Below are 14505 nucleotides of genomic sequence, written 5' to 3' on the forward strand. Positions count from 1 at the left end.
ATCAAGGTCTTTTCCAAAGAGTCCTCCCTTCTCATGAGATGACCAAAGTATTTAAGCTTCAGCTTCAGCATCTGTCCTTCCAATGAACAGTCAGGGTTGACTGCCTGTAGGACTTACTGATGTGATCTCCTTGTAGTCCAGGGGACTCTCAAAAGTCTTTTCCAACACCATAATTTGAAAGCATCTATTCTTCGGCACTCAGCCTTCCTTATGGTCCAGTTCTCACAGTCATACATGACTACTGGGAAAACCATAGCTTTGACTATATGGATGTTTGTCAACAAGGTGATGTCTTGGCTTTTCATTAAGTTGTCTAGGCTTACCATAGCTTTCCTCCCAAGAAGCAAGTGTCTTTTGATTTCATGGCTGCAATTTCCTTTCTGCAGTGATCTTGGAGCCCAAGGAGATAAACTCTGTCATGGCTTCCATTCTCCTATTTGCCATGAGGTGATGGGACCAGATGCCATGATCTTAGCTTTTTTCCAGTCCCTCTTCATTGCTCCTCAGTCACAAGAACACAATAAGAGTTGCTACCTATGTAAAAACTGACCCATCCTGTTTTGAATTTATTTTACTGCTAGGATTCCATTTTAGCTCAGCTTCAATGTTAGTACATTTGATGATTGCATTTACTTCAGTGAAGATATGCAAATAAAATGGTCAGGGTTTTTTCCTTTTTCTGGAATAACAAAGCTCTAGAACTGATCAGTTGGGACCAAGATTCCCTCTTCTTTCTCAGGGAGCCCTTTGCCCTCCTTAATGGTTATCACCCTCCTGCTAAGTCCCTCCTTCTCCGCCTAATTGCACCCTACTCACCTTATAGCTGCTAGGGCAGGTACAGAGGTAGAAATTCAGAGGATCCTGCTGACAGGTGCCCCCGTTTTGGCAGGGACTGGAGATGCAGGGGTTGCACTTGGCCTGGATGCTCAAGGGAGAAGGTCCTGCACAGATGGGAGAAGTGAGGGTTATAGTTAAGGAATCAATGAAGAGCTGGGCCTACCAAGCATCTGTATATATGAACTGTGTCTCTTGGTCCAAGTCCCTTCCCAGGTTTTTGCCAGAAACATCCTAGTTACCAACAGAAGATATTTCAGTTTTCAGGCAGATGCATATTGGTGCAGAATATGTATTAACAAAGGGTTGGGGAAGTTCCCCATCTTACTCTAGTCAGTTTGACTAACACAGTGTTAACTTGTTGCTGTGGGTAAGTGGCTTGATCATTCTAGTACTACGTGGGAGTTCTCTCCTTCCTCTGCCAAACAGAGGGGACAAAGGCATCAACAGCTGAATCTTCCTGACACAGAGACTATCAACACAGTTAGGATGGATTTAGCTGCAGTGTGAAGTTTAAGGGGGGTAGGCAGGAAACATAACCTCTAGCCCACTATTCTTGTGCTTCTCCTCCAAGTCTTCCTCCAGAGTTTAACATATGAACCAAACTGATCTGATAATGTGAAGGATTAAACTTGGGACTGGCTACAAGCAAAACATGTGCTCTATCACTGAGCTATGGCCTTTCTCGTTCTTAACCTGATACTGATCTTATCTGCTTAACATTATAGACCAAATTATAGACTGAATACATTCTGTTGGCCAGAGCAGTGGGGCATAAATGTTTTACAAGTCATGCTGTAGTTCCACCAATTAGCATCAAACTTTGTCCTCCATCCCCCTCTATCAACATGTATACATACACATGCACAGCAATCCCCACACTCCATCTCTTTCCAAGCGACTTATATTCCAAGTTCAACAGCTCCAGTCCTGTAATTTGGCTTGGAGAGACCATGAGAAATGGACCAGAAAATCAAATAGTCCATTTTTTGGATAAAGTTTTCTTTTAATATGTCTTCTCTCATACCTCTGGGAAACCTCCTTCCTCTCCCCATCACCTCAATTACTTACCTTGGCACTCAAACTTCTTGGCTGGAGTGGTGAGTAGCAGTTTGCCTTCCATATCAGTAGGGCCAGCACAACGGGCAATGCCAGGCTCCTTGTAGCCAGTTTTGACCCAGCCTGAGAGCCAACGCATGTTGCAATCGCAGTACAGGGGGTTGGCACCAATGGCTCTGTACAGCAGAGAAAACCAAAGTTTCTACATAACTATTAGAGGTACAGGAGCCTTCTCTTCCTTTGCATCTGACTACTCTGGCTGTATCTCAGCCTGCAATAGGGCCCTCTCCACCTGGCATTGAACTGTTGTCTAGACCTAGACAATGGCTCTGGAAGTGACTGTTAGTTTTCAGGATTGTTGCCTTCTGGTCTAGTCTGGTTCATGATGGTATTTTATTGCTGATTCACACATGCATATTTACCATTTGATATCTGGTCCTTGGTATCACATTCTGCAGCATACCTGGGAGGGCAAGGGAGACAAATGCCCCAGGCGCCAGATTTGGGGGGGGGCACCACGGTGCTACCATCCAGCCTCTGCAGTGCCCCCACAGCACTCAATTGGCTGGTGTGCCAATCTGAGGGCCTCCCTCTGAGGGCCATGCCCCAGAGGCGTTTTGAGCGTAAGGGAAGCAACGCACAGCCTCCCCAACCCTCTAAAGACCTTGTGAAGTCCTCAGAGGGCCAAAGAACATTACTTCTGGTTTCATGGAGGAAACTGGAAGTGATGTTTTTAGGCCTTTAGAAGGCATTCTGAGGACCAGGGAGACTTCCTTATCCCTCAGAAAACCTTCTAAGGACTTTAAAAACATCACTTCCGGTTTCCTCTGTGAAACCAAAAGTGATGTTTTTCGGCCCTATGAGGGCTTTACAAGGCCTTTGGAGGGTCGGGGAGGGAGGCAGTGGGCGGCAGCTTGGCTAGTGGGGGGGGTGGCAGCTTGTGGTCGTGGCCCTGGGTGATACTGGGGCCAGGATTGCCACTGCACCACACAGTGCACTGCAGCAAAATGTGTGAATTGCCTCAGTTGTAGTGCAGTGTGTTGATGTTGTAGACCAGGGGTGCCCAAACCCCGGCCTTGGGGCCACATGTGGCCCTCAAGGCCTCTCAATGCAGCCCTCAGGGAGCCCCCAGTCTCCAATGAACCTCTCGCCCTCCGGAGATTTGTTGGAGCCCGCACTGGCCTAACGCAACTGGTCTCAGCATGAAGGCAACTGTTTGACCTCTCACATGAGCTGTGGGATGAGGGCTTCCTCCACTGCTTGCTGTTTCACATCTGTGATGCAGCAGAGGCAGCAAAGGAAAGGCTAGCCTTGCTTTGTGCAAGACCTTTTATAGGTCTTGAGCTATTGCAAGACCTTCATTCATTCATATAAATTCATCTTTAATATATTCATTTATGTAAATTTATTCACATTTGAAATGTAAATTAATTCTTCCCCCTCCCCCCCCGGCCCCGGACACAGTGTCAGAGAGACAATGTGGCCCTCCTGCCAAAAACTTTGGACACCCCCGTTTTAGACAATGAGTGAGGAACATGTACTGAGGAAGTTCCTAAGATTCCTGCCTCCTGTAGAGATGCAGTTCATTAATGTATTTGAAGTCATTTATGATCTAAACAAATTGAGACTGAACCAGATCCTGGCCAACTGACAGAAAACCCATAGTCTTTCCCCAAAGCTCTCCTGTGCCCTTTCCCCACACTCATCCTCCTTTGTAGCCAAACCTGTTGGGATGCTTTAGGCTGTTGATCTAGACTGGTTTCACCTTCATTCTCCTAAAATGTAGCAAAAGAAAACAGGCAGTGTGGCTCTGTCATAAACTTAGGGGGGTTTGGGGTGCTCAGAGTTCTTGGTTCTCAAACCCTAAAGCCCTCAAGGCGCCCCTTTCCAGTAGTACTGCCACCACCCTGTATGTGCCTCAGTCCAGGGACACTGAGACCATCTAGGCTTAACTCTATCTCTTGCAGGCACTGAGCTCTTTCTCCAATTAAAGCTTCAGTCCTCAAGTTACTAGATCTCAATGAGCACTTGGTAGCTTGCTGAGCGGCTAGGCAGGATTCTGAACCTTTGTCCCCAACAGGCAATGAAACAACTTAGTAAAAGAGATTTTAGTTTATTAAGTGCATAAGGTTACATAAGTTACAGTAAGGCAGCAAACGCTAGAGGCATAAACATCTAGGAAACATATCAGCAATAAAATAATAAAGCTAGCTGGCTGTCTCTATTAGTCCCTATCTCTCACCTGGGCCAGCTTCTCTTGTAGATCTTTTAGCTCCAGGCTACCTATGAGGCCAGGTGCCCATGTTGGACAATGGAGCTCCAAGCGTGCAGGATGTTACCCCCAAACTCTCTCCAACAAGGAACACACATACCCCTTGGGGTACTCATTGTTATATTTCTTATGCTAGTAGTACTGAGGTGACTTCATACTTATTTACACTGACCAATCAGAAACTTTTGAGGACAGAACCTTCTTAAAGTTGGCCTGGTTGCTAGCCCTCCTAGTTCTTACCCCTCCCAACTAGGGATCCATAGCTGCATTCCATTCCGATTGATCAGGTGCCTCTCCGTCTACTAAGGTGTTAAACATTCTAAGGGGTTAGAATGTAGAATTTAAGGGGTTAGTGTAGGCTTAGAATGTTAAACATTCTAAGGTGTTAACCCATTCTTCTAAGGGGTTCTGTTTATTTACTCACATTCTTGCAGCTGGGAACTGCTAGCCACTTCTCCATTACTGACTTAGTTTGGTTCAGGCTCCACATGCTAACCTAGGCCTAACATGTACATATTCATGACAGGCTCCCTCCCCAACTAAGGAATACTGTCCCAGCAAAGCTTTATGTGGTTGAAATTCCATGGGGACCAACTCCCTTGCCTTGCACAGTATAGAGTTAGAAGCTACATTGCTGCCTCTTGGTAAAGGAGCCACTGCAGCAAAACAGAATGAGATCACTTCCTGCTGGACTCAGCATACAGAATCCATCCATCCATACCACTTCTTGTATCAGAGCCAGCTTCAGCTTTTAGGAGGCACTCAGTAAAGTGCCCTCTGGTGCCCCTAAGGATCGTCAAGTGGCAGCAGTAGTTCTTACTGAGCAGTAGCAGCAGATCCTTCCACCCCTTTAAAAACTGTTTTTATGCTGCCATAGGTAGGTGCAGAAACAGAGCTTTCAACAGCCAATGGCTGCCATTATGGTGCCCCCAACACAGTGCTATTCCAAGGCAGTGTGGTGCCACCATTCCCCACCCCTGCAAATGATTATGTGTTGGAGGTACTGTGGAAAATCAAGATGGTGGCTGGTAGCTGCCAAGAGGAGCACCAGAAAATGGGAGGTCCAAGGCACACATGTCATGGGATCTGCCCACAGAGGTCATGTGCTGACATCAGGCCTGGCAGTCAAAGCAACATTTCACCAAAATGCAAACAGATTTCACACCTGCCTCTTCAGGTTTTCAACCCTGTGACCAGCTAAATAAACAACAGAAAACAAATTGTGCTTTCCAAGCCTGAACACTCCAGGTACTGTCCCTCAGATTTCCAGGTAAGGGTCCACATTGGGAGTTCCACTCAGGAAAAAGGGGTGCTCTGGTTGACACAGGTACTCACAAGTGAGACAGGGAAGTGACATCCACAAAGATACCTTCAGGAAGTGTAGAGACATCATTTCCATGGAGAGAACTGCACAAAATCATAGAAAACAATTCTAAATGCTCTGATCAGTGCTCAAATTTCAGGGAGCTGGGAGGGGGGAACCTTACCTTTCGTCACGGCCACCTGAGTGACTTTTTTTTTTAAGGCTATGGGACAGTGGTACACAATAGGGCCAAAGTGGGGAGAGAGACAGGGATCGAGTTTGTGAATTTCATTACTGCTTGTGGATTTCTACTTTTTCCTTTCTAATATGACCACTGGCCGTGGAACTGATTGCCTTACAACAAAAGCTTTGTCCTGGCATGGGGAAGATTGGTAGCTCAGCCCTGCTAGCCAAAAAGCCAGGTGTCCTTATGTTCTACAACATATATGAGGTAAATGGAGGGTCCCTCCGCTCATTCAAAATTCCACTGTTCTCCCTCTGATCCCTTTGCCAGGCTGTTGACTACTTGAAGAGCATCACATTTCCATCACTTATTGGGCCAAATTCTAGAGAGATGTGGACCAACAGGTGACTTTTAGAGGAGGGGGGCAGAGTTGTGAGTTGGACCATGACAGGAATATAAGGTACCTACAGCAGCCGTAGTGAACGGAGGCCCTCAAAGGCCAGTGGGGGGATGCACTGCAACGCATTGTAGCTGAGGATCCTGATGATGGTAGAGAGAGGAAAGAACACTATGAATGATCAATTATCATTTAAAGCCATCCCACACGCTCTCTGAAGTGGTAACTCGTACCTATTCTCCAAACACTAGCTGCATTTCTTCTTTCAAAATTCCTCATTCACACAATTCACACAAAATGTGGGCAATTCACACAAAATGGAATCTAGTCTTTTCTAGAGGTTTGATTGCACCTGTATCTATGTCATTGCTGGTATTATAGTAAGTACATATTTTATTCAGCAGAACTGGTCACGAGTCAAAAACTGAGGGCAACACCAGAAATACTAGTGCTGCTGACCAATTAAAAAGTTTCTATTAAAAGTCTGACTGACAACCAATTAAAGCATTGCAATTTAAAGCTGCCAATAGCAAATTACAGCCCAATCTTAACTTGGATTTGCTATAAGGCACATTTGCAGAACCGGCACAGAGGCCCATACTAGCTCGGTTGGGCTGGATCTGGACCCTGTGCCGGCCAGCACAGGTAAGTGAGCTCTGGGCAGTGTGGGGGATGGGAGAGGGTAGCAGGTGAGCAGCTGAGAGGAGGGGAGGGGCATTTTGGGGCAGGGGAGGGTGGACGGAATGGGGGGAGGATCAGGTTCAAGAGGGGGTGGGATTGGTGGCAGCAGTGCATGCCATATCTTAACCCCCTTCCTGGCTGGCCTGGCATTACACCAGACTTCTTGGATTTGTGCCAGCTAAATAGCTGGCCCAGATTAAAATAGCCCCATACGGCAGACTGGGACATTACTCGGGGTAAGGGGAAAAATATCCCCTTACCCCGAGGTGACCTCCAGCCTGCTCCTAACCTGCATTGGATACAGTGTAGGCCATGCGGCCTGGCTGTACCAGCACAGGTTAGGATTGCGCTGTAAATAAGCTAATCATACTGATTCATTGAATCTTTAAAAAAATTGTTTTTAGAACTTCTGACTAAACATTAAAGTTTGGAAAGCCAATAGAAACCAAACACCTATAGCAGTGGTTCTCAAACTTTTCCGGCTTGCGCCTCCCCTGATCCTTGTAGCCATTGGCCACGGCTCCCCATTATTATTTATTATTAACAGTATTTATATACCGCTTTTCACCTAAAAGTTCGCAAAGCGGTTTACAGAGAAAAATCAAATAACCAAATGGCTCCCTGTCCCAAAAGGGCTCACAATCTAAAAGATGCAAATGAATACCAGCAGACAGCCACTAGAACAGACAGTGCTGGGGTGAGGTGGGCCAGTTACTCTCCCCCTGCTAAAAAAGGAGCACCCAATTGAAAAAGTGCCTCTTACCCAATTAGCAGGGGTACTTACAGCATTACAACACCTCACCTTAGTTATCCCCAAAATGGGGATGAAGGTGTTATAATTATACACTAGAAACAAGGCTGCCAGCACTCTGAGGCTGCAATCCTAACCACACTTACCTGACAGTAAGCCCCATTGAACAAAATAGGACTTACTTCTGAGAAAACCTAGCTAGGATTGTCCCTTTTGTCTTACAATAGTAGCCAACAGAGTACCCCACCCCCAAAAGGAGGCAGGAGGAAAAAGGGGAATGGCTAGATAGGAATGGGGATTTTTATTTTTAATCAATTTTTGGAGACAAAGCCATCAAGAGTGGCTTTTTTCCTTTTTTGAAGGGGGAGGAAAAAGAGAAAGGTGAGGATCCTGGGTTAAGCTGACACAGACCCCAAGCCTATGTAGATCTGCTCAGAAGTAAGTCCCATTTGAGTCAATGGGGCTTACTCCCAGGAAAATGTGGAAAGGATTGCAGCCACACCCAGAAGGATTACAACTCACCCCAAAGTAGATAGGGGCTGCTCACATACATACACACAACAGGCAGATGCCACCCCTGTTCCCCCCAGGCAAGACGGAGGGATGCAGGCTGGGGCATTTGGACAAACCCCCCACTAGGAGCAGGCTGGTTCCTTCCTTCCCAAGCAGCCTTGACCAATCCCAGGATGCCCAGTGAGAGGGGTACACTGGGAAATGTAGTCCTTGGGGCAAGGCTGCACATGGAGAGAGCTCCATGATGAGATGCACCACCTCTGCCTGCCCAGCCAGCCTTCTCTCCCACCTCCCCCCATGTTTCACACGCCCTCCCAGCCTCACGCTGCCCCACCCACCTCGTTCACAGCTGCAGAAAAGCAGCAAGTCAGGAGGCAGCACTGCAGCAGAGCAGCTGCCCGCCACCTCTCTCCCAGAGATGCCTGGCGACGCCCTTGGAGGCAAGCCACGCCTCACTAGGGAGGCGGGACGCACAGATTGAATACCTCAGCCCTATAGTGAGAAAATCCCCAAACTCCAGTTTTGGTATTGGAACCAGCATCTACCACCATTCTAGCGGTGTTCAGTGTGGCTTGACAGTTTCACCAAGGATCAAAGGCACTCAGGCAGTGCGCAAAACCCTGTTTTAAATGGTAAAAAAAACTAGTACACCTTTTGCAATTTTTCAATGCTTTTGTTTCCTCATAGTATCCTCTACAGAAACCAAAACAGCCATTTCCTGAGAGCTGTAGTAGAATACCCTTCCTTTTTGATCAGCTGTTCAGGAACTGTAGGCACTTACAAGGTGGTAAGCTGGCTCATGTTGGTGAAAGATGAGTTGCTGAGAGAGCTGATCTTGTTGTTGCTTAGATCCCTGAAAGACAGAAGCACCATGCAGGCAATAACATCACATTTAAAAGTATTATTTCTCCAGCATCATTCTGCCCTCCTCTTATTTTCAAAACCATCTACATCAGACTCTGCAGTCTTCTGCATATTAGGTCAACTCATGCACAACATTTGCTCCAGAGCTTCCACATCAAGTCAATACATGGGCACCTCCAAGCTTCCTTATCCTCTCTTCAAACTATGACAGTATGCCATTCAATCCCACTAATCATCATTTATCAATCTAGTGTTGCTGGAAGAGTCTTGAAAGCAGCACTGTTCAGGAGAAGGAAATTAGCAGTGCGCATGGTCTGAAGGCAAAGGAAAGTCAGATGAAGGTCATTGCTTTTGCAAGCTCTTAAATGGACACAGGTTTCCCAAGTACAGGGTGAAACTTGGAATCAGTGCTGTCAAGGCTCGGCAAAGTTTTAACAACTTTTCACCAGCCCAAACAAGTGAAATAAACTGGGGAATAATCACATGTGTAGGAGGAAAAGGCTGTGAGGTGGGAGGCAATAGGAACAGGGAGAAAGCTATCCTGCAGTAGAATTATTTGGAGTCACATCTGGAAGGCCAGTCAGAGGAGGGGGGGCTCTCTTCTCATTTGGGGAAGAGAATTTCAGTTCCTCAAAGACCCACAGTTTTATTAGAGCAAAACCCAAGCTATCCCCATATGCAGGGAAACCTGAGAACAAAGTGACCTCAGCAGGAGCAATCTAAAGACCCAGGGGATAGAGATGATTTCTGCCTATTTGCAGGTCACAGAACTGTTGGACCAGAAGGAATTTCAAGAGGGGTTCACTTCACCATTCTCCTGGGCAGAGTTAACTGCACCTTGTTCAAGGTTGCCCAACATTCTCTGTAAGAGCGTTTCAGTACCATCTTCCTTTGGGATACTGGTCCCATGACCAAGAAGACTGAGGTTCAAAAACGTTTTCCCAATAGTAAATCTCCCTTCCATAAGTCTCTCACTCTCTCCTCAGCTGCAGAGAACACCTGTATATTCCATATTTTTAATATCAATTAATGTAGCTTAGAACAGCTCATATACCTCCCCTCAGAGTCTTCTTTGTGCAGTGTAGATGAGGTGGGAAGAACTTCCCATCTTCCATATTAGCTCTCTCAACTAACCTCTTCATCTCCTTAGAAGCCTCTGCACTGCCATAAAGTTCTATGGGGCCCTCATGTTTTCAACAAAATATGCCTTTTGGCATGTTACTGCCCATTTGGGAGAGCAGGACTGGAAGTTCAGTGCCTGAGTGCACAGTGCAGCCTAGCTTCTGCACCTGTGTTACTCAAATCCATGGGGAACCACCTGGGCTGAGATTTCATGTGCTTGGTGCTGCTGTGAATGATAGCATTCAACAGGTCCACTCCTGGGGCTTAGGAAACAGCATAACCACCTGTGTCCACAAATATCTCCCATATTCCTCCCCCCACCAACCCTTTGCATGGGGCTTCATCTGGCTGAAACATGAAAATGAAACCAGTCAACACTTAGTGAGGTATAAACAGCACTACTCCTGAACTTAGCCCAAACAGTTTCACAGGTACGCATTATATCCATGATGTTTCAGGATGCATGGTGAGGAACTTCCAGTTCTAATCCCCCCAAAATTCTTGAAAGCAACAAATGTAATGCCCCACACTTTTCCATCTCCTTCAAGGCCTCTGCAGATCTTAAAGAGGGCAAAAGAGGCCACCTCACTTTACTTCTTGGATACTTACACCAGCTGCAGATAACGGAAAGTGGAGAGCTGTCCAGGGACTAGGGTAAATTGGTTGCCATCCAGGTAGCTGCAAGAGCAATCAAGGACACATCAGAGATCACAGGAGAGATGCAGGATCCAGAGGGACATGCTAAAATGCCAACAGTGGTTTCCAGAAAAGCCCCTAAACTTAGGAGTCATAACCAGTGAGAGATGAGGTGTTGTGTCCCTGCTGCTGTGCCATTAGCTATCTGACTGATCCTGTACTTAGACACCAAGGGCGCAATCTTAAAACCTTATGTCAGTGCTTTCCAGCACTGACATAAGGGCAATGCAAAGGAACAAGGAACAAACATTCCCTTACTCTGAGGAGGCCTCTGTGAGTGACACCCAACTGCAGGATGCAGCACATGTCCCATTGGCACCGTTATGCCAGTGCTGGAAAGCACATAAGGGGTTAGGATTGCACCCTCAGATGAAAAGCAAATGCATTTACAATATCGTGAAGGAGCTGGCAGATGTGTGTAAGTGCACACACACACACAAGGTGATAAATGGGAAAGTATGCATTTTATGCTGCCTTGCCTCCTTCCAGTGTCCTAGTCACTTTATTGATAGGTGTATGATTCATTAACTCCATCAAGTACCAGAGTGATAATTTAGGTTGTTTCTGCTTGCTGAGAACACTCTTATTCCCCTTCCCCCAAGAATACATTCACCACTCTTGGAACACCTGGTTTTTGAACCTGCATCCACAAAGATAACAACAAGAGCTGGAACAGAATGGCATTTACAAGAAAGTGGCTGAACAGCAAAGCAGTGCAGGGAATGAAGCAGTCTGCACCTCACTTGGCTGTTCCTAGCCTCTTAATCCATGGTTGCACTGTGTCAGTTCCCATGTTCAAGGTTGTCCCCAAACCTGGAATGCCCCATCCTCGAGCACTCCACAAGGTGCAAAATGGCACAGTCTCCCTGGGCACTAGCAATGGAACCCGTGCAGGGACACCTAGCACAGCTCTGTACTGATCCGATCAGCACAGCTCCCATCGCCATGGTAACCCTGTTGCTGCATCCAGGCTACAGAAACCAGGAAAGGACCAAGTGAGCATGCTCAGTTTGTTATTAAGGATGCCAGTGAATATAGGATGCAGCTCAAGAGCAGGAGGCTGAGGGTTCTTCCCGATTGCCTCCTGCCAAGGAGGAGAACTAAGAGCCCAATCCTATGCATGTTTACTCAGAGATAAATCCCATTATAGTCAATGGATCTTACTCCCAGGAATGTGTGGCTAGGATTGCAGCCTCAGTCAGTTAACCCTGTGAAGTGGCTCCAGGAGGAGGAGAAGGAGGAAAAGAACTAATAGCCTCCCTTCCGCCTGAACTCAAGCCCCTCTGAGGCCATCCTTAAACCCAAGCCACAGCTGAATTCTCTCAGAGCCATTACCAGTTACCAGAAAGATTTCTGAAGACCTCAGGGCACCTGGGACACCCAAGTACTACACCCCATAATACACCTTCTCTGCTTCAACATCAGCACAAGGGTCTAGTCAGCAATACTTACAGCTCTGTGACATTCTTGGGGATCCCTTTGGGTAGAGATTTCAGATGCTTGTTGCTGCAGCGAACAACAGTGTCTAGGCAAGTGCACTCCTGGGGGCACTGGGGGCGTGGGAAACAGCTTGTCTCCTCCTGACCTGCCAAAGGACAAACCAAGGCTTCACAGTAGAAGGAGACGGATGGAATATGAAAAATCCCACAGTAGTTATCATCCTATATCTCCCTCCAGGGAAATCTGGAACTTGGCATACTCTGATCACTATATAAAGTGCTTGGCATCTCTGGGGGTTAGAGGCATCAGCAGAGCCAAAAATATTAGAGCGATTAATTCATTGGCAATAAAAATTGGAATTTTAATTAGAAAGGGTATAAAAGGTCCCTTTGACATCTATGTTCTCCTGTTGATTTACACAAGGACCTCAATCCAGAGAAACACACAGAAAGAGAGGTGAGGCCATTAAGTTATTTTTCTGAACAGCAGACACTGTCGGCACCCAACCCCCATATACATGCCATATCAGAAACTGCTATTTGGATCAGGGCCAATAGTTTAAGATGATGTGCCAAATAGTAAATGATACATCTATTTAGTAAAGTGAGACTGTGTTAAACAGAATAGCTGCTGCATCAAGATACCACATTTATTTAGGCTGAGTGGTTAAATATCTGATTAAATTGCCTTGCTTTTAACCAATTAATCAACTTTAAAAAACAAACAAAACGACAACACTTGAAATGAGCTGGCAGACCTGACAGCAATCTATTACATAATTAGAACCCACTACATCCCTGGCACGCTTAGCATTGTTTTCTAGCTTATATGTAGCTTGAACCAGAAGCTAGGTGCAGCTAAGCCTGCCCATAGAAATGCTGCTGAGGTGACCAAGGTAAAGAAAGTCACTAGACAACAGTAAGGGCAGTGGAAGTCCACCTTGCACACGTATGCTATAACTTGCACAACTTCCTGCAGGGATTTGAAGTAGATAATCAACATGTCTGCATGGATATTTCATCAATGAGTGCAGTTTTCTTTACCCTGCACAGCACCCTATTGTGCTCCACTTCAGCCTGCAGGAGGAAAACTGTTTCCATTAGTAAATTGCTCTTGTAGGACTGAGATGGCAGGCAGTGGTTTGCATGCACCCACTGTGCAGCCTAGGCTAATAGGCATTTGGCATGTTAATGTGCAATGTTGGATAGAGAAAGGGAGCAGAGAAGGGGACAAGGACTCCCAAACAAGGATTTGAACCTGGTTTAAACACTCTACCACACTATACTACATTGCTTTGCTGGCAGTAACTCAAACAGAGCTGCAGAAGATACATCTGCTATGTTACAACTGCATAATTCCCCACTCCCCCTCCTTGCTGCTACCCAAACACCAAACACCTGCGAGTTACCTTCCTCACACCTGAAGTCAGGGAAGGCCACATCCTGTAGTGGGATTTGGCGTAGGAAGTCTGGATTATGGCAGCGTGGATTTCCTGTCACAATCTTCCTCCTGCGAAGCCAATCACCCAGCCAGGCCAGGCGGCAATTACAGTTGAAGGGGTTAGCCAGCAGGTTCCTGGGTGGGAGTGACAGTATGGGGATAAGTAACCCAAGCTGAGACAAGGTCAATTTTATATGATGTCTTTCAAAAAAAGATGGCAGGCAGGCATGCAAGGTGCAACAGCCCCCATGAAACAGACTCCTTTGCCTTTTGTAACACATAGTAGACATACAACTCAAGGTACACTTTTGAATGCATGATGCTGCCTTACACCACTGGTCCATGTAGCTCAGTATTGTCTATATAGACTGGAAACAGCTCTCTAAAATCTCCAGAAGAAGCCTTTCCCTGTATTGCTACCTGAGATTCTTTTTAACTAGAAAGGTCAAGAACTGGAACCTTCTATGGGCAGAGCAATTTGCTTCTGATTGAGACCAGTTCATGCTGCAAAGAATACCCCAGCAGCTGGCTGAAAACACACAAAGAGGGTGTTTGACGAAAAAGGTGGGAAATCAAGACCAGCAGAGGGTGTGATAGTTCTGACTGTACACACATTTGAAGTGTACTCATCAGTTCTAGTGTGAATTTTTCTGTCTCATGACTCACAGAGTAGAAAGCGACTGCAATGTGTCAAAAGCGCCTGGTGCAATAGTGCTGATCTGGTTGTCATACAATGAGAGAAGCCGCACGTTGCGCAGGCCTGTAAAGCTGTCATTGTGGATACAGTTGATGCGGTTGTTCCTCAGCATCCTGGTAGGGGAGAGGAGGGGTAGAGAGAGAGAGAGAGAGAGAGAGAGAGAGAGAGAGAGAGAGAGAGAGAGAGAAGCCTTTTCTACAAATTGTCTCTTGAAACCTAAGGCAGTCTCAGCAACCATGTTGCGGATTCCCA

At 46.4% G+C, this 14505-nt stretch overlaps 1 protein-coding gene across 1 annotated transcript in view; it reads right to left on the reverse strand.

Moving 5' to 3' along the window:
* SLIT1 (slit guidance ligand 1) overlaps window positions 1-14505 on the reverse strand; it is a 142781-nt gene that overhangs the window by 9501 nt on the left and 118775 nt on the right. The window contains exons 19-27 of the mRNA XM_066622673.1: window positions 14223-14366; window positions 13525-13691; window positions 12129-12261; window positions 10590-10658; window positions 8776-8847; window positions 6121-6192; window positions 5501-5572; window positions 1906-2069; window positions 817-941 (exon numbers count right to left, since the gene is read on the reverse strand). Coding sequence (XP_066478770.1) covers window positions 817-941; window positions 1906-2069; window positions 5501-5572; window positions 6121-6192; window positions 8776-8847; window positions 10590-10658; window positions 12129-12261; window positions 13525-13691; window positions 14223-14366 — 1018 coding nt within the window. The remainder of the gene's footprint in view (window positions 1-816; window positions 942-1905; window positions 2070-5500; window positions 5573-6120; window positions 6193-8775; window positions 8848-10589; window positions 10659-12128; window positions 12262-13524; window positions 13692-14222; window positions 14367-14505) is intronic.

Source organism: Tiliqua scincoides, chromosome 3 (assembly GCF_035046505.1).
Source record: "Tiliqua scincoides isolate rTilSci1 chromosome 3, rTilSci1.hap2, whole genome shotgun sequence".
Lineage (NCBI taxonomy): Eukaryota > Metazoa > Chordata > Lepidosauria > Squamata > Scincidae > Tiliqua > Tiliqua scincoides.